The sequence below is a fragment of the Tenrec ecaudatus genome, chromosome 6, assembly GCF_050624435.1.
Source record: "Tenrec ecaudatus isolate mTenEca1 chromosome 6, mTenEca1.hap1, whole genome shotgun sequence".
Classification (NCBI taxonomy): domain Eukaryota; kingdom Metazoa; phylum Chordata; class Mammalia; order Afrosoricida; family Tenrecidae; genus Tenrec; species Tenrec ecaudatus.
In genome coordinates, this window is record NC_134535.1 from 66350295 (window position 1) to 66376478 (window position 26184).

Sequence of the window (26184 nt, forward strand, 5' to 3'; positions counted from 1 at the left end):
ATGTAGAATGTGTTGAAAAGGTGAGCAAAGTCAAATAAAGCAAAATGCTAATACAATTCCCCTAAAATTTTTCTCTCATCCTACAAAAGTCTCCCTACATAGTCAAGAATCTGATTCACGTCTGTAGACAATTGGACATCCACTCACAGAAGGGTCAAAAGAAGGGATGAGCCAGCCAGGGTGCAGTAAAGCACCGATGAAACATACAACACACCTCTAGTTCTTTAATACTCCCCCACTCCATCGTGACCCCAATTCTACCTTACAAATCCAGCTAGACCACGGCATGTACACTGCTACAGACAAGAGCTCAAAACACAGGGAATCTAGGACAGATAAACCGCTCAGGACCAATAATGAGAGTAGCGATAACAGGAGGCTAAGGGAAGGTGGGAGAAGTATGGGGGAACAGATCACAATGATTGACATATAAGCCCCTCCCAGGGGGAGGGACAACAGAAAAGTGAGTGAAGGGAGACATCGGAGAGTGTTAGTCATGACAAAATAATTATAATTTATAAATCAACGGTTCATGAGGGAGAGAGGGTGGTGGAGGGTGGGAAAAAAATGAGCTGATACCAAAGGCTCAAATAGAAAGAAAATGTTTTGAGAATGATGATGGCAACAAATGTACTAGTGTGCTTGACACAATGGATGGATGGATGGCTTCATTGTAATAAAAGCTATAAAAGCCCCAATAAGATAAATTTTGAAATTAAAAAGAGCTGTAAGAACCCCAATAAAATTATTTTAAAAATAAATTAAAAAACAAATAAAAACAATAATAAATGAATAAGCACTTTGACATGAACAATAAAAGATTCAAGCTACTTTCCTCCTGGGGGGGTGGAATAAGAACCTGATTCAGAATAAGCACCAAGTGATTTGAATTTTTTGTTAGTTTTTTCCCCCTAATTTTTTTGAAATATATTTTTGTATTATATCTAGTAATTTTCATCTTGGAACAAATTATTTTGTTATTTTTTTCCAACACTTTTATTGGCACCTAATTCACATATCATACCATTGAACAGTTCAATCGTTCATTCACATCAAGAGGAGTTGTACAATCACCACCACATCTATCATAGAGCCCCCCATTGTTATATCGCCTTTAAACTGAGTCGTCCAATCAGATCTAGTGTGCCCTCCACCTCCCGCCTTCACTGTTTACTACTGAATTCCCCCTTCCCTCCCTATCACCCACCCCTATAACATCTTGTATCAGTTATTCCCTATAACATTCCCTATATTCCCTATAACATCTTGTATCAGTTATTATCCTTAAACATCCACATTCCTCCTGTGCTTCCCAGCTGGGAAAACCAACAGAAAACAATGAAAGACAAATTGCACTAAGGTGGTAAGGATAAGATCATATTTGTATAAAAGCAAAAATACAAATGATGCGTGAGAGGGAGAAGACCCCCATCAACATTCTAAAATCCAGGGGAGAAATTTCTGTCACGGGAAAACTAAGAGCTATTTGCACCCAGTGGTAATCCAGGCCGCACCTATGGGGCGGATAACTGGCCTGTGTACCTAGTAATTTCTATGTGCAGCATACATAGTTTGATGAAAGGCTCAAAATCCACTATTCATTACTGAATTCTTATCAGATTATATACATGTGCATACACACATGTATATAAACACACACATATATCCTCTTGCTCAACTAGACCAAACACAGATCTCAAGACCACAGTTCCCGTACTGGCGGCTCCCTCAGCACACAATCCTGTGAGCCAAGACTCGACCACACTGGCCACTCACCTGCATGAGTTCATGGCTTTCCAGAAGGTCATGATCTAGCATTTCCTGGGTAAGGCGCCCCATGGTGCTGTAGAATTCATCTGCTGTTTCACAACACTCGATCTGTCTAGATAAAGCAAGGACAGGAAGTGCCATGACACACATGCTATAACTACTACATGTCATAAGTACAGTAGGGTGAGCTGCCTCTTATCAATGCAATCAAGACAGTCATCAGCCCAACCTCAAAATCCTAGAACACGCTTACAACATAGCCTACTGAGGATGGAGAAAAGACTAGAAAATATACCAAAGGTAATCCATGAGCAAGCAGTAAATGGCGATGGAGTTGGGCATATCTGACTGACCTCCTCTGTCTTCCCTGTTGCCATAAGGCATGAATCATATAAGGCCCCACGGTCGCCCATTCTTCTTTACATATTCTGATACCAACTGTTTCTCCCAGGCCACGCAACATCTGTGCTCGGTTCAATCATTCCTTGCGACGGTCAAACAGAATGCACAGACAATAGTCACAATTAAGGGGGTTATTAGGGAAGCTAAAAGGTTGCCACCGTCAGGATCAGCAAACATTAAGGGTACAGTGATTGGTCTCCTTGGCCAACAGCCAAGTTACTCTCTCTGGTTCTCAATCACATGGTAGCCAAGCCTCTTTCCGGCATGTCTTGCAGCATGTGATTCCAAGGGCCAGGAAGCCAGCCAGCCCTCCCCCCTCCCCCAGTCACACTGTCCCACAGGTTCCACAGTGTTGGGCTAGATGAGGAGAATGTGTCCCACAGTGTTGGCACTGCTCCTGAGTCTCCGTGCCATCGTTTCTAATGCAGCTGGTCTCAAAGGTGTCTTCCACTTCAGACGGATCTCCAACATACTGCCTCCTCCGTGGTTCTCAGGGTCTCTCTCCATTGCTGCTTCAAAGATGGCTCGTTGGTACAGCCAGAGGGGGTGGTGATGAAAACAGACCAATCCACTTAGTGTTACACATGTCTCATTTGCATAGCCCCACCCAATCACTTGGTGGGAATGACAGAGACTTGGGTAGAAGAGTCAGGGAGATGTCGGACAGTGTAAGTCATGACAAAATAATAATTTATAAATTAACAAGGGTTTGTGAGGGACGGGGGCAGGGAAGAAGAAGAAAAATGAGGAGCTGATACCAAGGGCTCAAGTAGAAATAAAATGTTTTGAGAATGATGATAGCAACAAATGTACAAATGTGCTGGACACAATGAATGTATGTATGGATTGTGTATGGATTGTGTTAAGAGTTGTATGAGCCCCCAATAAAATGATGAAAAAAAGGAAGAAATTTCACTCCATCATAAGGTGCCGCTCACAGGATGAGCTCCTACTCTCTGCATTGCTCCCCCAGCTTCAGACCCATGTGTGGCACCTCTATTGCCTCTAGGTGACACATTCCTCCAGTAAAAAGTAAAACAAACAAGAAAAACCCAACTCATTGCCCTCAAGTTGATGCCGACTCATAGGGACCGCACCCTAAGGAAGAACTGCCCCTGTGAGTTCCCAAAACTGTAACTCTCTAACTCCTGATAGGAGCAGAAAGCGCCATCTTTCCCCTCAGAGAGGCTGGTGGTTTCAAACTGCTGACCTTGCAGATTGTAGCCCACCAGGTAACCACTACTCCACCCAGGCTCCACTTAGTAAAATATCCGCAAAATTATAACCATGAAAGAAAATACTGAGGGGAGAGCAAAGGTTTTGAGAATGATGAGGGCAATGAATGTACAGATGTGCTTTGCACAATTGATGTGTGTATATGTATGGATTGTGATAAGAGTTGTATGTGCCCCTAATAAAACGTTTTTTTAAAACATTTTATTAGGGGCTCACACAACTCTTATCACAATCCATACATATACACACATCAATTGTATAAAGCACATCTGTACATTCTTTGCCCTAATCATTTTTTCTTTTCTTTTTTTACATTTTATTAGGGGCTCATACAACTCTTATCACAATCCACACATATACATACATCAATTGTATAAAGACATCTGTACATTCTTTGCCCCAATCATTCTCAAAGCATTTGCTCTCCACTTAAGCCCTCTGCATCAGGTCCTCTTTTTTTTTCCCCTCCCTCCCCGCTCCCCCCTCCCTCATGAGCCCTTGATAATCCACAGATTGTTATTTTGTCATATCTTGCCCTATAATAAAACATTTTTTAAAAAGTAAATACTGAGGAATAATGATCCCTTCTAAGGAATCAATAGCTCTTAATATGCACGACTGCAATGTGGCTAATAGATTGAAATAAACTCACAGAAGTAAAAGGAAAAAAAAGGAAAAACTTTAACTGCAGATTTCATCCATCAGCAGGATGTTTTCAGAGGTGGGATTCTCAGCAATCCCCAGGGCTCAGCTGCCAGGTGGAGGCTGTACCGGTTTTTTGCATGTAAATAAAGGATCTATCTTCTAGCAACCTGAAAGGCGGGTTACACTTTAATTCTTCCTCCAGAGAGAAAAAGCGAGAGTCCAAAGCAAATTTCCCTGGGTGTTTCTTTTCTGTAGATAACATGGTTCCTCAGCTAGATGGAGAACTCTTTTGCATGCCAACACTGAGCAATAAACTCTGACATAAGCCAATGTTGGGGATCACTCACGGAACCACGGGGGAAATGTTTAATAATAGGGAAACCTCAGCTTCTGAAGTGTGGTTCGAAGCCCATCGCCACAATCACGCAAATACAGAAATCAAATAGACCTCTAAAGTATTATTCCAAAAAGTCGGGCGAGTGTGGGCCTAAACGAAAAAGCGGATGGCTTTATTTGTGGGGCGCCGGGGGAAGCAGGGAAGAGAAGAAACGGTTTGAGACAAGTTTTGAAAAAGGTTCTCCAGGCTAAAGAAGAAAAAGTTCCCCTAAGGCATGAAAAGGGCCTATTCTAGAAACTGCAAGGTCTGGAGCAGGTGAGTGGAGGCCCAGGCAGGAGGGGATGGTGAGGGCTGAGGGGAGAGGAGGCAGGGGATGGACCACAAAAGGCCTGTCCTGCCAGCTGAGCTCTGCAGGGCACACATGACTGAAGAGCTCTCTAGGGAGGAGCTTGGGAACAGCTAGGTGCGCACCGGCTCATTCAGCCTGGAGATGGCGTGGCAAGTGTGGTGAGACGGGTGAACACTGTGACGGGCAGGCATGAGGTACTCAGGGAGAAAGCGCGGAAGAAAAATGGCACATACATGAGATGCTGCTGAAGGCGAGATATTTTACATCTTACATAGTCAAAGCACCCTTCGCCTATTGCCGTCAATTTGATTCCTATTCATAGCAGTCCTGTAGACAGAGTAACACTGTCCAACAGGGCTGTCAGTCTGCACAAAAGCAAAGTAACCCATCTTTCTCATGAAGAGTGGCTGATGGATTTGAACCATCCACCTTTTGGGTGTCAGTTTAGCATTTAATCACTATGCCACCACTACTCCCAGGAGACTGTGTCGGTGTTGGTAGGTGCTGCCAAGACAGTCACCGCTCCTGGGGCCCGTGTGCACAACGCAATGCGAGCCAGGCCTCACCAGCCTCACAATCATTCCTGAGTTTGAGCCCGCTGTTGCAGTCACTGAGTCAGTCCACAATGGCCAGGGTCTTCCTCTTTTCACGGTCTCTCGACTTCCCAAGAGCGATGTCCTTCTCCAGGGACAGGTCTCTCCTGACAACATGTCCAAAGCACATGAAGTGAAGTCTCCCATCCTCGCTGCTAAGGCTCATTCTGGCTGCACCTCTTCTTCTGGGAATCACCAATACCACCATCCAAATGTATCGATTCTTCTTTGGTCTCCTTCCAGCTTTTCACATGCATATAAGGCTATTCGAGATACCATCGCTTGGGTCAGACGCATGTAAGCCTTCAAGGCGACGTCTTTGCTCTTTAACATGCTCCAAAGCACCCTTACTGTGAGTAAAAGGAAACACACAGCCAGGTGCAGAAGCAGCAAGGTAAAAGGAGGAGTGAAGTCCCACAGGTGACCACTGATCTGGCACATGTGTTACTCAGGTCTGCATAAACTGGAGAGCACCCCTTGGTTTTATGATTTTTTTTTCAGTAGAAATTTTACAGGGAAGATCATAGGGCTTGGGCTTAGAAAGTTTCCGGTTTTAATCGTGCTCTATTGCGATTTACTCATTGGCTCTGTGGCCTTGGACAAGTTACTTAATCTTCTTGAGGCCATCAACTCCTTTGGAAAGACAAGGCGAAGAATCCTATTGCTACTTCACAGGGCTAGTGGGAAAACTGAAAGAGATGTTTAAATTTATTAACAGAATGACAGGCACCGTGTGCCCTTCATAATGCCAGGCTGCTTTCGCCTTCCTTTGATGTACACGTTCAAAGCCCAAACGATGGGCAAAGACCGAAATGCTGAAAACTCAAACTCAAACAAGCACATGTTCTGAGCAACACTCTTCGTGACAATGAAAAGACAGAAATGTCGCCACCATATGCCTGCATAAGCAAGTTCTGGTGGGTCCATGCGGCGGAATATTACTTGGCTGTAGAAAAGGGTAAGCCTCAAAAATAATATGTGAAACAAAAGTCACACATCTTGTATGATCCCGGGTACACGTAATGTTCAGAAAAGGTAAATCATGGAGAGAAAGCAGATGTGCCATGGCTAGGGGCTGGGTAGAGGGAGGAATGGGGAAAAATTGCTTAATGGTTTCAGGTTTTCCTTGGGGGGGTATTAAAATGTTTGGGGAATGACTTGGAAGTGGTTGTTGCCCATTGTGGATGTGCTAAATATCACGAATGCTTCCATTTCAAGTGGTAAAAGGCTCTGTGATCTCTTTTGCCTAAAGATAGATAGATAAGAATTTTTATCACCCTGCAATTCCTGCATCCCCAGAACTTCATAAACAGTAGCCATCTATGATCAGTAGGCTCACATTATTAGAAGTACAGATGTTAGAGTGGGGAGGTCTGGGTTTAAAGGCAGGCCCTTCCGCTTCCTGAGTGGCTGTCCTTGGGCAATTTTAACTTGTCTGTGCCCCAGTGCCTGCATCTGTACACTGACGGTGGCAGCAGTACCCACCGTCGAGCAGAGATGAGGAGCAGCAGTGAGCTCGTACAGTTGCGGCGCTGAGCAGAGTGCTTACCTGCCCACGGTAAGGCTGCCATAATCACTGGCTCTTAGCTGCATTATTTTTATTTCACTTGCTAATCATGCCTGGGATGACCATACAAATAAGCTCTCATCCTACCGATGGCATGGGAATAAAATCTGAATGACGGTTTTCCTGGGCTCTGCTTCATCGTGAAGAACAAGCACAGAGGCGCCCCTCCCTGACTCAGCGTACAGTGAGTCCCTTTAAAAGCACTCACCAATTTTCCCCTTTGGGAGCAACCCTGGTTCGGGGGAGAATTCTCACCTTCCGAGCAAGGGACCAGGTTGACAGATAACCGTGCATCTCAGGGACAGCCACCACCCGTCGGTGGAACCCGCATGTTCCTGTGATGCTAACAGGTTTCAGGGGAACTTCAAGACCAGGACAGCCGAGGAAGAAAGGCCTGGGAATCTGCTCCTCAAACCAGCTAGTGAACACCTGGGGACTCCGTGATGCCATGCACGAACCGTCATGTGACCAGCACAGGATCGGCACAGCATCGGTGCATGGGTTCCATGATTAAAGGGCAGCTCACGAGGTGACCCATTAGCTGAACCATCACCCCCAGAGAACCCACGAAAGCTCGCAAAGTTCACACGGTATAGAGTAGGTTGGAAACACATGGATGCAGGCAAGCAGCGGCAGCAATTGGGAGAAAATTAAAAGCAAGTAAACAACGTCCCCCGCGCTGACACATTGATGGGCCAGCTGAAACGTAGTGTACAAAACAACGAAGGCACGGCAGTGCTACGTGTTGTTTAGGAATACTGACATACAATAATGATTTTTTTAAACCTTGAATTGAGAATCGCTGAAGCTTTCTTTGCAGAAAGCAAAAATGGTAGCAAGTCTCCCAGGAAATTAACATATCAGAAATGAAAAGACTGGTTAAAAGGTTTCTCAAACGAAACCCTGCCAATGACTGGTTCATTTTCTGTCTGTGAGAGCCACTCGGGCCATTTCTAGGTCTAGGAAAGACAGCCAGCCATTCTACTGGGTATTCCGTCCCCCAAACGACGGCTTGAATGGAGTTCTATCGGCAGTTATAGTAGGTGTGGGAGGCGGGAGGGGGCAAGTGCCCTAACTCGTCAGCAAAAACCATCCTTCCAGTCAACACACAGCCCGGCGGGGCACTCTTTAAGTGCTCGGCTGCTGACTGGAAGTTCGTGGTTGAAACCCACCCAGTGGCTGAGAGGAACAGGCCTGGAGGCATCTGTGACTACAGGTTCCAGCCGGCCTGGGCAGTTCAACTGCTTCGAGGGCCTGCAGGAGTCAAAATCCACTCAACAGCACCGAGCAGCCACTCGTTTCAAAAATGTGAGCAGCATGGATTTGCTGCTAGGCCTTGGGAGTGACTGACACGGGGGCCCGAATCTGATTGCTAACTCCAAGGTCAGCCAGCCGTTCAAACCCACCAGCTGATCATGGGAGAAAGACAAGATTTTCTACTCCCATAAAGAGCGACAGTCTTGGAAATTCACAGACGGAGTTCTACCCTGTCCTACAGGGTAACTAAGAGCGGGAAATGACCTGATGACGGCGAGTTAGTCATGGATTTGGACTGGAAAGCAATTGGGATGAAAGAAACAAAGTTCCATTTGTTCTAGACTGATCGCGTGCGGTGTGCCTACAGGCAGAACAAAATGAACACTATCCTTAAGTAACCTGAACTGTGATATTAGCCAAGAAATCCACCTGCTGCTCTCCCAGCCTTCCCACTCCCTCCTTTCTCCATCTTCCCGGCCAGTGTCCAGGAGAGGCAGACAAAGAGTGAACTACCCAGGAGAGTGAACTACCCAGGAGACCTAGCACTGAGGAGGAGAGCAGTTACAGGGGTCTGAGAGCCCCCAGCCCTTCCCTCAAAAAGATCTACTGCAATCAATCTCTCTCTCTCTCTCTCTCTCTCTCTCTCTCTCTCTCTCTCTCTCTCTCTCTCTCTCTCTCTCTCACACACACACACACACACACACACACACACACACACGACTCCACCAGCTGATATCTCAGAAGGCTAAAGCAAGACTGAGGTTTCACAACTTTCTCTTTTCCTCCCACTTCAGTGCCGTGATTTGTGGTTTGCAAGACAAATACCCCAAATTGCTCAAAGCCCTCAAGCCAGGAGAAGCGAGCAGAAGGAAGTCATCACTTACTCTCCCAGCTTAGCCCAGATAGCCAGCGACACCCTCAGGATGATTTCTGAACCTTCGAAGAAGACTGAATCCCAGATCTTCAGCACGGTGTGATTGGGGAGGCACGTGGCAAAGAGAGTCAGGAACCACTGCATGGTGAAGACGTTCGTCAGTGGGGGCTCGTAGCCACCTGAAATAAAGAAACGTACTGAGCTCCTCCGGGATCGGCGGCTTACCAGATAGAGAGACACTTTCAGTCTTCATGCCCAGCAAGCAGCGCTCACATTTGCTAACGGATTTCTCCGCAGCTCTCAAATTTGCTTTCCTTTTGAAAGTTCTTCTCTGCAGGCACAGGTGTGTCTCTTCACGTAACAAGACCTGCACAGGTTTTTCAAGATATTTGAGAAATTTACACCTGAGGTTCATTTTGGTCTCCCTAGTGTGGGCTGCTGGAAATGATGGAGAACGCTTTCCTCGCAGGTGACAGGATTTTTAAATGAAAGATTTTAGCTTCTCAAAAGGGACAACAACAACAAAGCCGTGGCTGTTGTCAAGGCCTGGTCGGGCGACCCTGACCTGCACATCAGAGTCTCTCCTGAGGCACCTCGAGGCGGACACCAACCTCCAAGCCTGTGGGCAGCAGCTGAGCTCTTAAACCATCTGGGCCACCAGGGCCTCTTCAAAGAAAAGGCCTCGGAATTTCAAAACCCTGTAAAGTCCACTTTCATTTCAATTTTTCTGATAAGAAGGAATACATGACAAATTGCTGGTCTAGTTCTAAAATTATATTAAAAGGTCAGGAATTCAGCTCGCTTAGAAGTCTGAGATTTTTTTAAAGAACTCACACCGCCCCCTCCCTTTTTCCTACGATAGCTGAGTGTATGCTATAATGAAACAAAACCCTCATCTTTCAGGATTTAGACCAAAGTACAGTCAGTAAGTGCACTTGCCCAAGGAGAAGGACAGTGAGACAGGCTGCTCTGCAGGCAGTTACTAGTCCTCACCTGAGCAAGAGGAATTCCATTGCTTGGACTGCGGAGTGTGAGGTCACTCCTTGTAGCTGAGTGCAGGGCAGAGCACGAGGGTGGGCGGGGTACACGACATTTAGCCCACTCACATGAGTCTGACTACAGTGTCAGTACAGTGGGTCTGTTGGAAAGCACCACCAATTCCACACAGGCACACTGCACAACAAATTCACTCAGAAGACTGCTCAAAGAGCTCAAAGGTGCGATGGATTGAATCGTTCCCTCCTACAGCATGTGTTGGAACCCTAAGCCCTGAACCTGAAGTTGGAGTCTCATCTAATACAATGAAATCACGTTCCATACTGTAATCTACTGCAAGGTGATCACTTTAAGCAATGAGGTCCTCCTGGAGTAGCATGTCTCCTAACCCGATCGCTTCTCAGTTCTATAAAGAAGAGCATGCACACAAACAGGAGTCATGGAAGTGCAGTGACTAAGCATCGGACCGCTAACTTCAAGGTCAGCAGTTCAAACCCCCAGCCATTCTACAGGATAAGGCACGAGGCTGTCTTCTCTGTGGATCAGCTCTACTCTGTCTTACAGCGCACCATGAGTTAGAAAGACAAACACACTGAGGAAGACAGATGCCATGTGAGGATCATCTACCAAGCAATGGCATGCCCAGGGCTAACGACAAGGGAAAGAATGGTGGAGACCCCAATTTGGACCTTTCGTGTCCAAAACGAACTCTGAGAAAATAAATTTCTGTTCTTTAAAGACACCTGTTTTGGTTATTTGAATCACAGCTGCCCTAGGAAACTCAGACAGGTGTCTCAGTTCTCTAATGCTGCTGAAACAGAAACACCTCAAAAAAAAAAAAGGCATTCTCTCACAGTTTAGGAGGCGAGAAGTCCAAATTCAGGAGAGAGGGAGAGAGAGAGGGAGAGAGAGAGAGAGCGAGAGAGAGAGAGAGAGAGAGAGAGAGAGAGAGAGAGAGAGAGAGTGTGTGTGTGAGAGAGAGAGAGAGAGAGAGAGAGAGAGAGCGAGAGAGGGAGAGAGAGAGAGAGAGAGTGTGTGTGTGTGAGAGAGAGAGAGAGAGAGAGCGAGAGAGAGAGAGAGAGAGAGAGAGAGAGAGAGAGAGAGAGAGAGAGAGAGAGAGAGAGAGAGATCTCTCTAGGGCAAGGTCCTTGTCTCCTTTCAGCATCTCTGGGCCTATGTTCCTTGGAGCTCTCCATGTGTCTTGGCTTTCCCCTGGGCACAGAAGCTTCTCGGCACAGAGACCCCAGTGTAAAGGATATCTTTTGTTCTGAGCTCTTCTTTCTTGGTGGTAATTAGTTCCCTCTGATCTCAGCTCATAAAGGTGAAGATTTATAACACATAAGATAATTAAATCAGATCACAAAATGGAGGATAATTACACCATCCTGAGACTCATGGTCCACCTTGACACATATTTGGGGTGGAGGGAAGCCACCCCTAACACACTATTCAATCCCTAATGGAAGGAAATATTTAGAGACTCTGGAGTGCTAATAAAAATGTCCCCCAAATCCTTTCATAATTTCCCAGATTTAACTGTATGGGACCGACCAGACTATGATTGGCTGGCCTACAACATGAACTGCTAACTGTTTACTGTAAACACTTATACTTCTGACTGCTCTTCTGGCATGCCAAGCACAGCCTGGAAGGCCTTCCTTCAGTGGTTCAGACTCCACCTGGAGACAAAGAAGAGCCTTTCTCCAGCAAGCACTGGCCGGTTCAGCTCAGTGAAACGGACATGCCCAGAGCAGGAATAAGTAAAAGGAACTTCCAACATTTCAATCCACAGGGCTGCTTTTAGCTCCTATGATCTTACGCAGATGCCACTCTCTCCCAGCCCCTCAATGGTTCAGACAAAGCCGCGGTGTGAGCTAAGTAGCAACTACAGATCCGTTTTCAAGAACTCTTGTGGATTGCGTGCAAGTTTAGTTAGCATGGTTTAACTACATGCTACACTGAATGCCCCCCCCGCCTACCCCCCTAAACCCCCCCCCCCATCTAGAGGGCAGGAGATCATTGCAGTTGTTCATCTGATATGGTTGAAGTATTGGGCTCTCAATCAACTTCCCAAACACGACCAAGTGGCTCTATGTTTTAACCGCTTTGATTTCATTTTCTTTATAGAGATCAATTCATTGCACAAATGATCATCAATAGTAATACTTAGAAAATGCACTTCCACTCAAGCTGTAGGCACAGGAAAAGGTGTAATAGCGCTGAATCTCTACCTCCACTTTCTTTGTTTGCAGTTCTCTGAAGAGTATCCAAGTGCTGGGATAATTCAGGGAGCTTCATTCTCAAGAGGTCTCGGAAGACAGCCATATCCACAGATAGAGCCCGGAGATTATTGACAAAATAGCTCTCAGGAAGTACCTTATCAATAAGGTAAATCATAATCTGAAGAAAAAGATAAAGAACAAAATTGCTTCAGTACTACCAGGACCTTAACAACAGAACGATCAGGTCCCAGTGGCTGAAGAACAGTTAGTCAAAGATACACTCCAGATTTCTACGGCTCATCTACACTCCGGGTAAGCAGCACGGAGCTTCATTACCTAAGTAACACAGACCGTAAGTCTGCTGCGTTTTCAACCTGCTAGATGGTGCGCTGGACCTGCAGTCACTCCAGGAGGAGCTGTGATGCACAACCTCGCCATCCCTCTGTGGGGTGAGAGAGCACGTGCCCATCAGCAGCCCACGGAGTCACCATATCAGTCCCTGGATGGCAGCGCGGATTCCCCGCCAAGCACGGCCGGTCATAAAATATCCTATGGCAGCAAGTCTCAAGACTCACTTACCATTATACTGGGTTATCGAAGCAACCGCACCTGGCTGTTTACCCACTGTCCTCTCCCGGGAAGTTTCAATAGGCTGTGCTTGAACAACTGGTGCATTTTCAACCCTTCTAAATTGGAATTTCTTTTGTAAGACTGTCAACACTGGTTGAAAAAAACGTGTCAACACAGCTACCCAGGTTCTTCATGTTAATCTTTTCATCCTGCTTCTTCTATTTGTGTTGCCTTTTCCAGAATGTCAGGAAGCATGAATGTGACCCACCAAAAACGCGAGTGCTACATGCCTGTTCTTCCCGGTCGGCAGACACACTCTGCACACGTCCGTTTCATCCCCTGAGCACACGCCAAACAAAATTCAAAACAAGATCGTGGCTGCTTCTGTATATTGGTGGAGAAGTAGCTACTTTTTAAAAAACTTAATTAGCTTATGTATTTTTTCCAGTTTCACATTTCACATAGCCCACACCTCACTAGTCCAATCACATTCATAAGGTCTGTGCAGCCTTCACAGCGATCAATTCCAGGTGTTTCTTCTTCCTCGTACCTGTTGTTAGCTCTGCATTTCCCACAACCTCCCCTGCCAAGTCCCTGGGAAACTAGTAGTCAGATTGCTGTCTCTCTAAGGTTACCTGTCCTGGGTTCCACACACAGAAAAACATACACAATTAACACAAAACACAGATGGCCCAACAACAAGGACAGAACGGAGCAGGAAAAAACTCAACTGAAAAGAAGGTAGAACATATTTTAAAAACTGGAATAATTACCTGTTGGCTCAAGAGGGCGATCAAATGACAAAGGGCCCCATTGACGACAACTGCTCTCATCTACCCTCCTGACAAGGCCTTTCCCACCCGGTCCGTCGTCAGAGGGGAGTCACCTGAGGCTTAATCGGAGTGGGGGCCCTGCAAATGGGGTTTGGGCTTTCACTGTCATCCAGAGTCTTCTGCTAACTGGGTGTTCAGAACTTTAGCTCTAATAGTGCTCCTTTCTCTGGGTTTGGGTATTACTTACAACTCTTAGGTCACATAGGTTGGTGTACTTCTTCCACATGGACTTAGCTGATGCCTCACTTAGATGGCCACTTGTTTGAAGATAAGCCTTTAAGACCACAGATGCTATTCTTTATGATAACCTGGCACAATGCCTATTTTACTTTCAGCACATCACCAAAAAACCTCATTTTCAAATGCACACATACATATATGCCAGCTTGCCAAGAGACCATTATCTCGTCATTCCCACCCTGTGATTTTTATCAGTAAGGCCCTGCCTTTGAATAAACTGGAGAGGTGAGGATATAAAATCCAGAACGCCCATCCCAAAACATCCAAACCTCCCAGTGTCCTCTCCTGCTACATCCAGAGTCATCACACCGATTCCTACTCAGAGCATACCTAGAGAGGGTTTCCAAGGCTGTAAACCTTTATGGGAGCAGACAGCCTCATCTTTCTCCCACAAGCAGCTGGTGGATTTGAACCACCGAGCTGGCAGTTAGCAAGCCAACAAATAAGACACACTGCTACCAGGGCAGCTTAGACATTGTGACTCTATAGCGAGGTCCTGGGGCTGCTACTTGGAAGGTGGGTGATTTGAAGCCACCAGGATAAGAGAAAGATGGCTGTTTCAGGAGCTTTTAAGACTTCAATCACTACTCCTCAAGATATGATCAGAGCCCCCATGAGCTGCGACTCACTCCCACTCCCTTCGGAGTGTTTGGCTATGGATAAGAAGTTTTCATTACTTTGCCCACCCACATTCATGGCTGTTGTTTGCAGCAAAGGTAAATAAATACACATTTACAAATACTCCCTGTCAAACCTACATATATTTGTGAGTCTAGTGTCCCACACAGATCACCACTACTGCAGGGCTGTGTGTAAAACAGCATTTGCCTTGGTTCCTCTCAACTCTTGCAAACCTCCCAGTGTCTTCCCCTGTCTCCATCACGTGTGAGCAGCCTCCCCAGGGGGCACTTCACCCAGGCTAACACTTGTTGACAGGCCAGATGCCCCTCCTTTGGTATGTACATGAGGCTCTGAAGTAAAATTGAAAATGAAACTAAAACTATCATAGTTCCATTTACAAACATTTTAAAGGATATTATTCAGAGAATGGTAGTTGCATTTGTTTATAAGTATGTATTTACGGCTCTCAAGTACGGTTTAAATTGTTGTGAGGGACAGGATTGGCTCTTCAGTCTCAACAGCTGGCCAACCCCTGCTCTCGCCCACGGCTTTCCCTCCCTCCCTTCCCCGTGCCCCCCCTCCCCCCGCAGCCATCAAAGAACGTGTCCTCCAGTGTGAAAAATCTTTCCTTGACTTCTTAAAACAGCTACCTCATCTTCTTTTGTGATTGATTAATTGCACTCGGCATAAATCCGGGCGCCTCCTTAAATCTCCTGTTAGGATAAAACTTACTGGGTAAAAGTATTATCGCCTTGGAAACAAACGCTCGCTGGGCCATAGGAAAGGCAGCAGCAGCGCTGAGCCTTAAACAAGGTGGGCTGGAACTGCTTGGGTCCCCTTAACTTTTATGCAGATCCCCTGTGGCTCCAGTGTTGCACGCGTCCAGCTAGGATTGGCATCACTTGGCATCACTGGTAACAGAGCTCTATACAGTAGCAAAAAAGGGGAGGAAATCTGTGACTAAGAGGGCCCACGTAGTTGCATTTCCTGCTCTTCACTGGTCACCTGCAATAGTCCGTCTGTGTGGAGGGAAGTCCTGGGAGGGCAGGTGAGTCAGGGAAAGCAGAGGCTCCCAGCAGAGGGGGCCGGTGGGCAGAGCGAGCTCGCATCTTACTGACTGACGTCAGATATCTGAGACCAGTCACTCATTCCACCCACTGCTGTTTTCCAAGACCAGCTATCAGAAGTCAAGGGGAAAAAAATGAAGAAAAATAAGAGCGTTGCAAAATTTAAGCAAATCATTTTGGGTTTTTTTAAAAATAAGTTACTAAGAAAAAATATAGTACAGAAAATGCATAAAAATATCACACCTACAGCTAATGAACTATATGTTTCCTTGGGAATCAGAACTTACAGAAACCCAAAAGGGCTAGGAAAACACTAGGAAAAACACTGACCTTCAACTCGTCCCTTTGCACCCACAGAGTTTCTCCAGGACCCAACTTTCCCCGAATGCTACTGAACATCTAAGGGCAACTATCTATATATTCCCGAACCAGGAAGATGGCATCACAGCCCACGGGGCTCCTCTTTTGGGGTGGGGCACAAATATAAATATTCAGGTTTTGGGTTCTGTCTAATCCATCTTTTAAAGTGAATACCTTGTTTCTCAAAGCTCCCTCTCCTGACTTGATATGCACAAAACTATAACTCTCCTTCTCCCTCCCGACACCCTGCCCTTTAGTCTTAATCTCTCCTTCTACCTTTTCAACAGAGAAGCTCCCAATTCATAGTCATTCATATTACCTCTACAATAAAATACATGGCACATGCTGACAGACTCAGAAAGAAAACTGCTTCTTAATGGAAAATATTTTAAACTCCTATTTCAATTGGCATTTCTTTTTTTTTTCCTTCCATCTGATGAACATGTATCTTCAAGTCTGCATCCTTAAATGACCAGAAAAACAGAGAGGCTGAATCTAGATTTACATCTTGTTAAGCTGGAATGAGCAATTAATTCTGCCTCATAATGTCTACCGCACTAGGAGGCACATGTGCTTATTTTTCCATCTCACATCCGCAAGCCATAGAGACAGGTATTCGGCACAGTCAAACACACGTGACTCCCTGCACCCCGGCACAAGCACAAAGAGGAAGTCTCCCTTTCAGACATCATAAAGCACCGTAATCAACTGCCGTTCAAAAGTTCAACTGTGAATCAGTAGCCCCACGGTGCCCTGCACAGACAAGTCCATGGCCATTCTCCGCATCTGAAATACCTCCGTTCTTACCAAGAGGAGATTTCGCCTGGCTTACAAATGCCCATTCAGATCAATGAGCTAAAATCGCTAATGCCCCATTTCCAAGGGTTTCCAGGTTTTTATTATTTTATAAATAGAGGTCGTAGAACTCAAGTGTTAAAAGATGACAGCGATGATTCGTTGTCCTAACTTTTCTCCACGCAAAACTCTTCCATCATAAACACTCCCTCTAAGCAAGTCCACCTCCTGCATCCTCTGACCCAAAGGTGAAAGAGTAAAGCAACCTAGTGAGGTCCAACCAGAATTGTCCGGACTGAGGTGGCAGGCAGTTTTAAGTCGGCCCTCACTGGGCATGTCATTTCCAACATGGGGTTAAGCATCTGAACTTAACCTCCGGCTTGCTCTCTTCTGTTGCTCACTCGGAGGGACGCGAGCCACCGGGGTGAGATGAAAAGTGGCAAGTGGCAAGGAATCCTGGGAGGCCTCTGGCCAACTGCCAACCAGGAGCAGAGGCCCTAAGGCCAAGAGCCTTCAAGGAACTGTATTGTGCCACACAGCCAGGTGAATAAACTTGAAAGGCAGCGCTCCCGGCAATTAAGTCTTCAGATGCCACTACAGCCCTGGCCAACAGTCTCAACGCAAGCTCCTGAGGGACCTTGAGCGAAGGCACCCAGCAAAGCTGGGCAAAGATTCCTGCCTCTGAGAAACTAGGAGATAAGAAAGGTTTGCTCTTTTAAGAAGCTAGTTTTGCTATATATCAATCGATAACAAATACAACGGGTAGTTTGTTTGCTTTAAAATATATGTCTGATTAAGTGAGGCACCCTCCTTTTTGGGCAGCTGGATCTAAATGAGAAGCCTTCCCTTTAGCCTCGCTTCACCCTGGGGGAAACACTTCCAAGGGTGCCTGCAGCCAAATTCAGTGCCGCAGAGTCAATTCTGACTCGCGGGGACCCTACAGGGCAGGGTTTCCAAGGCTGAAAATCTTTCTGGGCGCAGAAAGCCTCGTCTTTCTCCCCCCGGAGGACCTGGTGGACCGCAGCTCCAAATGGAACCCGCTCCACCTGCTTCCAGTTCCTGCTGCTTCCAGTTCCTCCCTGGAGGGAGAATTCCAGTTGCCTTCTTCAGAGCTAGATACTCACTTTCAGGGCATCTCCTTCGTGGCCTTCCATCACTTCCAAGATCAGTGCAGCCAGGATGTTAAAGCCTTGGCAGTACCCGACAGTCTTGTTCCACCGGGCGTATGCCAGCAGGACCCGCTTCAGGACAACTCTGTCTTGCTCGGCCTCCTGGCCGCAGTATGAACTGCAGCCCGTGCGGTGAAGATCCTAAAATAAAAGGACGCGATTCAGTATTTTTTAAAAGACTTCTTAGATCCCCCAAAAGCCTTTGAATAGTTCTTTGTCTCAACGTTAAGCAGAGTCAATGTTTGGACCCATGTGTGCCTATATGCATGTGTGGAACCAACAGCTGTAGCTTTAAAAATAAATTCTAATATGATGTCTAAGTGGCATTTTCCAGGGAAATTTCAGCCCAAATTCCTACGTAACGTGCTTCCAGAATTGACACAACATGTGACTCAGAATTAAGCAAGACCGTACTATACTTCCATATAAACTGACAGTCTTTTATAATAACATGCTTTAGACAAAACGTGTGGTGGGTGCCAGCATTCTTCCTTTCCATGGAACATGGCACATGTTTAGCTACCAAAACTTCAAAAACATCTAGAGGAAATGGAAATCAGGACAGCTAAAAAGGTGCTGTATCGCAGATCCCCAGACAGAAAAATCACTCCGTCTACCCAAAATGTTTTCGAGATCTGTGCGAGGACAGACATGTCCACTACACTCTCAAGAGGGCAATGCCCATAACTTAGTTATCAAGCAGAGACCGTGATTCCCAGGAAAATTCCCACTTTACTGATGCAGCGTTCTCTTCGATGAGAAAACCGGAGATTCTCTGCGTGATTGATCGCTGTAAAATTGCATGGCTTTCGCTCACAAGCTAATCTGAAAGAAAATGGTGCAAGGACAAAATACCTCATCTCCGTGACACGCTGAAATATCAAATAAGTAGCTAACATATGGATGTATTAGAAGGCTTTTCAACATACAATGTAAAGTTTTGGGGTTTTTTGGTAGGCATGTGTATGAAACAGATAAAATCAGATCAGAAAGTAGCTCGCTGAGTTGGTGCTTCCTCCTGGGGAAAGGCCAACAGATCTTCACGTGTGCCCAAATGCTGGAGAAAACCATCTTCCTCTTCAAGCTTCTCTATAACACACTCATATAAATAGAAAGCCACGTACCGAGAGGCTTACGTAAGAGATTGACGCTGGGTGCAAACAGAGCCAGGGCCCTTGGCCTTTAGCACTAGGTTCTAATCAGCTGGAATAAGCCAGGTGGGCCACACACAGCTGCCTCTACAGCCAGCCTAATCACTCCACCACCTGGTTTCAAATAAACCTGCCAGCCAACCTACCTTTATAAACTAACAGTGAAAAAAAATCATCAAAGAGCCTAGTAAGAGACCAATTATGCTAAAATGTAATATATTTCAACTTCTGTGGCTTTCATGTAAAAATCCAGTTGGCAGCACTGACCCAAGCTAAAGAAAAAAAGGGAATTTCCGCCTCCCAGCAGCTGAAGATGAATAAATGGAGTGTAAATGGAAGCTCGTTCACACACTCGCTTCTTACTGACAACACTGAATTGATGAAGAGAAGAAGCAGTCAACGTGCTCCATCAAAAGTAAAAAAGCTATATGCAGAAAACAGACAGACATTCAGACCTCACGGCAGAGATCACTTGAGCCTCTCTCTGGCCACACCTGGCTGTTGGAGTCTTCCTTCTAGGTTAGGATAACACACCACGTGAGAGGCATTACCTTGACGATCTGGATTCCCATCGAGTCATCATCGGGATTACTCCTTTCATTGAATGTGAACCGCAAGGTCTTGTCCCAGTCAATGGCTATGCTGTGCAAATAGTGATCTGCCAAGGTCAACCAAACCTACAATATCACATGAAGAAGAATACATAATTTCAACTTTCTTTGTTGGAAAAGCGACTGCATCCAAGAAAAATATGGCGACTATTCCTAGACCAGATATAGCCCCATGCAGACGTCTACAAGAGTCTGTTGAATTGTCTGCTGTCCTGAAGTAAACTGTTTAGGGGCTTTCATTTATTCTTGTAATCAATAATCGGTTGAAATATTCTTTCAAGTTATGTTCAGTAAATAGCTGATGTGTCAAGCAGTAATCCAGGCACTGAGGATAATGTTAAGAAAACTTTTTTAAATTACTTCAGTTCACTGAATTAGTTTACCACAATCTTATAAGCTTGGTTTATTTAGCTCTGAAGTGTTCTTATAGACGGAACCTGTTCCCTACCAGGTTATTCACAAAGAAGGGCGCCTTGTCACAGCGATGGAATGAACCCTTCTTCCAAATCGCCCGTCTCACACCATTGCCATTGAGTTGATCCTCACGGAGACCCCATAGGTCAGAGTAAAATTATCCCGTAATCTTCACGGAAGCAGATCGCCACAACTTCCTTTGAGGAGAGGCAGATGAGTCCCAACCGCTGATCTTTCGGTTAGCAGCCCCACAGCACCTAACCACTAGAGCCCGAGTAGAAGTAGGGTTAAGCAGCTCATCTGCTAACCGATAGTTCAGCAGTGCAAACCCAACAGCCACTCTGCTCCACTCCATAAAGATGACAGCCTTGGAAACCCTACGAAGAGTCCCTGTCACATAAGGTCACTATGAGTAGGAACTGGTCTGATGGCACAACTGTCTCACCCAAAAAAGGATAAAATGGGCTCCCTTCATGGGTAACTTAAAAAAAACAGGCAGAGATTTTTTTTTTAGTCCTTTATGTTCTCTTGAAAAGCTGTCACAGAAAGATGGGTCCTGAGTGCCATTTTTTAATGCATGTTCCGAGGAACCCCTACTGTTCCAATTCTCAGAGTATTAAGGCTAAGTTTACAGCTCTGGATTCTAAGGAAGCAGTTCAAGTTTCAATGTCTGAATGTATCTGAGCAGGAACAGCACTGATTAATGCCTCTCCCCAGACCTCTCTCCTAAACCACAGAATCATTTGCACCTTCAACTTACATGTCTAATAGGCATCACAACCTCAACAGATCCAAAACCAATTTCCTACTCCACACCCTTCCAACAACATACATACAACACCTGCTCCTCATACACACACGCACCTGGTTTGCCCACCTGAGTACACAGTCACCCTCACCCTCTCCGTTGCTCAGGCCAAATCTCATCCTGGGCTTTTTTTTTTTTTTTTCAAAACTCACACTCAATCCAGTAGGAAGCCATGGCAGCTCAGCCTTCAAAATGCATCTAGAATCTGAGGCCTTTTCTCTAGCTCCATTCCTGCCATCTGAATCCAATCAACAACACCTCATGCCTCGATTATCACAAGACTCCTACTGTCCCTGCTTCCGCCCTTACTCCTCCGCAGTCTAGCCTCATCAGTAGCCAGTGATTCATTTAGAATATAAGTCCCCTCGTGTCACTCCCCTGCTCAAAATCTTCCAATGCTTCCCAGCTCACATTGGGCAGAAGCTCAAGTACCACTGAGCCGTACCGGGTCCGACCTGCGATGCCATGTCCCACATCACCACCAAGAACAACACGTTATCTCAACAGCCCTGCCTCCTGGTGCGCTCCCTCATGCAGGGTGCTCCAGCCATCCTGCCCTGTTGCTTTTGCTTGGATCCTGAGCTGTTCCCACCGAGGCTTTGGCGTTGGCTGTTCCCTGGCTGCAATCTTCTTCCCCAACAACGCTTCACCTTTCTCAGAGACGTACTCAAATGCCTCTTCCTCAATGCAGTCTCCCCTTGCCTTCCACTCTAAATCCGAACTCCTGATCTCTTCCTCTGCTTTATTTTTACCCATAGAACTGATCACCATCTGACATACTTTGTATTTTTTTGCGATTGCAAAACTCCACAAAAATAAAAATTTGTTCTAAGTTTTTCCTACTGTTGGAAAATGCTTCTTATCGAAGGCAATAGACAGTAAATGAATGAAGAGGGACAAGTTTCAAATCACCAAATCTAGAACATTCTTTTTCACATTCCAGACATTTCCAAAAAAAAAAAAACCAGAGAGGTTGGCCCTAAGGATCCACCCTACCTTTCTCCTCCATTCCTTTGGTATTCCTGTTGATAGTCTGGCCACCGCCTTGAGAGCATCATACCACTAGGAAGAAAGAGGACATGTGGGCAAGTGATCATGCTGAGTCAGATACGCACCGGGCAGCCTTTTCCTCACCTGTGCCCTCCCAGAGGGGCAGCATGTGTGCAGGGCACGGGGAAGCGATGTGGCTGGCCTGCACAAGCACTCTGCAGCCTCCCCTCCAGAGCTGCACCCAGAGATTGAGGTCAAACGGGTGCAGTGCACTGACGCAGATGGTCAAAATGTCCTCCAGCCAGATGGGATTGGTCTGGGGGCTGTGCCTGCCCGAGACCTCACCCGCTGGAGTACACTGCAACTCAGTTGCAATACAATACACACACACACACACACACACATTGGTTGGGAACCTCTGTAACACAAACCAAAACATATATTCTGGTTCAGAAAAATAAAAACCCCAACATCCACCATTAAAAGAAAGGGCAGAATGTATCGTTGCAGTTTTAACCCAGGCACTGTGTGGCTTATTTTACCTATAACTTTCAAAAACTGACTCTACAGATACTCATATGTTCAAATTCCCATCACTTGAAAAATATTTATCCATGTATGTTGTAGAGACACCCCAAATGAAAGTGTGTTCAATGCCAAAAATAAAATTACCTGCTGAAAACCATTTTGACCTAAAGATGGCTCAAGAGTAAACTTCAATTTTGTGTCAACTCCTAAAAGAAAAATAGAAAAATAGCTGTTATTTTTGGAGAAACTAAAGTACATCAAAATTTGAGATTAACCCGATTCTGTTAAATCATCATGAATTTCATTTTTTTAAAGTGTTTTTAAAATACACAGAGGTGATATAATGTCACAAGCATAACTCCAGTCCCAGTGTGTGTGCCAAGCAAGAATACTGCTTGTTAAAATAGAAAACTACCCTCTGTCTCTAAAATGGAACCTATCGCACAGGACCGTACTCTCCAGAGACAGACAGGGGTCGGGAATAGAGGAAAAACAAAAGCAAAAAGGGCACCACAGGCTTTATTAGTCACCAAGCCCTCCATTCCATTTTGGTTCCTAGACTCAGAGCAAACATCTAGGGACACTGGAAATAAAGAAGGCCACATTTGTTTATCTTTAAAATGAGGAGAGTAACATGTCAGATGATGGTTGTGATCATTCGTTCAGTGCTGTGAATCACTTAGCACAGTGTAACTAAGCAAGAGAATTCTCTACCTAGACAATTTGCTTCTCTAGGAACGTGCATGGAACAGTCTATTAAGAAACTTTGAGTTGCATATCAAAAGTCATAAAAATGCTACTCTCTTCCGTCTTATGGAATAATCCATTATAGTAACTCCATTTGGAGATTTTCACATTTTGAAATTTTGGCTTGATATCCTTATTGACTAACGATAAGGCCTGAGGGCCAAAGGCCTGCCTGTTGGTACAACTGAGAAGAGGCTGTACTAATCAAAAGAACTGTATCCTAAGTCATTCTTGATCCTAAATTATAATCAGGTACTTCCATAGTGAACCTCTAATTGTGAAGGAAAAACAAAAGCAATGTATGTGTTTCAATATAGACTACAAGCTGAAAATAGAAACTAAGCTCTAATTCCAAGTAATTTTCAACGTTAGTTAAACTGCTTTGACTCTATACAAATATATGGAATGAAAGTAAATGCTCATAAATGGGGTGGGAGGCTATCTGTTTAATACTGACATGGGGCTTTGCTTAAAATTCCATATTCAAAGTATTCACTGCTATGATTTAAGTGAAAATGGACTGACACGATCTTTACTCCTACTACCTGTCCCCACTGCCACTGAGGCAATGCTGACTGTCAAGTGCTATGTACTATTTTTCCAAAATTGCAAAATCAATTAAATAACTTTCTTTAAATTACTCTTTAAAACCTTCTTACTTAAATGTTCAAAGCCCAAGAGATATCAAACATTAACAATAGCAAATTAGTTTTACAGATGACAAAAGCCCAAAATGAGGACATTTGTGTTTGCTTCTAAGATGTGGACTGCAGATTGAGCCTATTAGAACCTCGCCACAGCATCTCCTGCTTCGACATGAGGATAAGAACCATCTTCTGAATGTAACAATCACATAGATAGACATATATGGAGCCCAGAGGCTGATATCAATCACGTAGATATATATAAATGAAAAAAGACATTCCAGATTTGCCAACGTCCCTGCCCCTCCTGGCGCCCTGGAAGAGTGCCGGCAATAAATGAGCTGGGCTTCGACGTCTAAAGCCAAGCTGTGGTGGAGAACTAAACTAAAGGCATCCAACCAATGCCTTGATATTTCTTTTCAAAGATCTGCGGCTGAAACTAGACGCCACCAGGATGAATAAGATGTTCTCCAAAGGAACATGAAATACCTGCACACTGTCTCATCTCTGTAGGTTTATTTAAATTCAGCCCTGCCCCAGTGCAAAGTGGCAGTGCAATGGCCACCACCAATGGTACAAAGTGTCCCTGACCCATGGCAGGGATTTAAGCCACACCGCTGCTGACCTCGTTCTGAGGCTGCTGTCCCAAGACAGGGTGCTGAACGGAGCTGCGTACACTTGCGATTTCTGCAGTTTTATAACAAAGACCAGGATATTCCGTGTCCACCGTCCTCATTCCTATCACTGCATTAGTCCTGCTTCTCTGCATGTGTGCTCATCTGACGTTTCCAGGACACCTGCTGAGTGTCCTGCTGGTCGCCTTCCCGTGCTGGGCTTGGGTAGTCAAAGCCACAACTATTTTCTCATGACCAAAACTGAGTCAGAGCGCTAAACTGGAACTGAACACTCACCACCTGCAGCAAAAGCTGAAATCAGGTCATTTTCACCCCCTTTTCTTCTAGCTGAGCAAGGGAGGGGAGGTTTGTATTTCATCTGATAATCACTGTTCCGGATTCAGAAATACAACACACTTGGAAGGTGGGAAGGGGATTTAGAGGGGGTGGGGCGGGAAAGGTAAAAGAAGACCGTGAATAAATACTAGTATCTGCAACTAGACACTTCCTTAGGGAGAAAAACAAAGAAACCATCCGGAAAGGCAGCGCGGCGGTCCACCCTTGGGGACTCCGCGCCTCAGCTGTTTTCCCCAGCAGCTCTGGGATAGCAAGTCTCCCAAGGCGCCGAGGGTGGGGGAAGAGGGCGGGCTAACGAACCGCCTGCAGCCCAATCCGTGCCACTCTGGGCCACCCCTCGCCAGACTCCTCTGTGCCCAGGCACCCGCACCAGTGCCAACGAGTTCCAAAAGCCCAGGGGAGCGGAGGGGAGGGGAGGGGAAGGGGGGCGCAGTCGGCGGCTGAGCAGACGCAGAGTTATGCAGCCTGCAGAAGCAAGGCTATGTAAACACATGCCGACAGCAGAAAGGGCCTCGCCTAGCAGGCGCGCGCTCCTGCCCACATCTTCTCCCCTGGAAGGGGCGATCACCAGCCCGCAAGATGGGCCGTTTCCCATCCCTTCCCACCCGGACACACAATTAAAGGCAGCAGAAGGGCTGACTCTGACCTTCCCTTCCTACGGTCAGTCCCCAAGCCTAAAGGGCTCCCGTGCTCCGCCCTGGGCACCTTTATTAAGTACTGGTTTCTCCAGCCCGGAACACAATAGGTGCCCGGCCTCTGATGCCCTGGCGCCCGTCCGGACTTCATGGCAGCTGTGAGAAGGCCAAGCTCTGGGCTCATCAGCGGCGCTTAGGCCCAGGCCGGAGCGAACCTATGTCCAGGGCCCGGGCCCGGGGAGCAGCCCATTTTCACAGCCCACAGACTAGCCCCGCCGGCTCCCTGCGGTAGTAGCCGCAGGGGTCCCTCGCCCAGGCGGAGTCCAAGGGCCGCACAGCCCCGAGCGGCCGGGTGGCGCCACCTGCAACTGCCGCATCCGAAGCCCTGGGGTCCTCACCTGGCTCCAGGGTGCAAAGCAGGCGGGGCGCGGTCCGGGAGATGCAGCTGCGCTTCTTGAGCACGTTGCTCAGGATGGTGCCCACGCCGCCGCCGCCGCCACCGCCGCCGCCGCTGCCCTGCCGCTTCAGGCATCTTCCCCCGCGCCTCAGGGAGCCGGTCAGCTTGTCCTGCCGCATCCGGGAGCACCCCGAGCCCCTGCCTCGTCCCCAGGCAGCTCGCCTTCACACCCCGGGTGTCCGTGTGCCCGCCCACGCGGGGGTGGCACGGGTGCGGCGAGAAGGGGCAGCGGCACTGGGGCCCGAAGCGGCGGGGCGCGGCGGGAGCCGCTGAGCGAGCACCGGAGGCCGAGCGCAGGGAGGCCGGCGGGCATCTGCAGTGCGGA

At 46.5% G+C, this 26184-nt stretch overlaps 1 protein-coding gene across 1 annotated transcript in view; it reads right to left on the bottom strand.

The window, feature by feature from the left end:
* Nucleotides 1-26184, bottom strand: part of TBC1D30 (TBC1 domain family member 30) — an 83715-nt gene that overhangs the window by 15241 nt on the left and 42290 nt on the right. Inside the window, exons 4-10 of the mRNA XM_075553232.1 lie at nt 22550-22611; nt 21884-21949; nt 19606-19731; nt 17859-18044; nt 12258-12426; nt 9041-9209; nt 1777-1882 (exon numbers count right to left, since the gene is read on the bottom strand). Coding sequence (XP_075409347.1) covers nt 1777-1882; nt 9041-9209; nt 12258-12426; nt 17859-18044; nt 19606-19731; nt 21884-21949; nt 22550-22611 — 884 coding nt within the window. The remainder of the gene's footprint in view (nt 1-1776; nt 1883-9040; nt 9210-12257; nt 12427-17858; nt 18045-19605; nt 19732-21883; nt 21950-22549; nt 22612-26184) is intronic.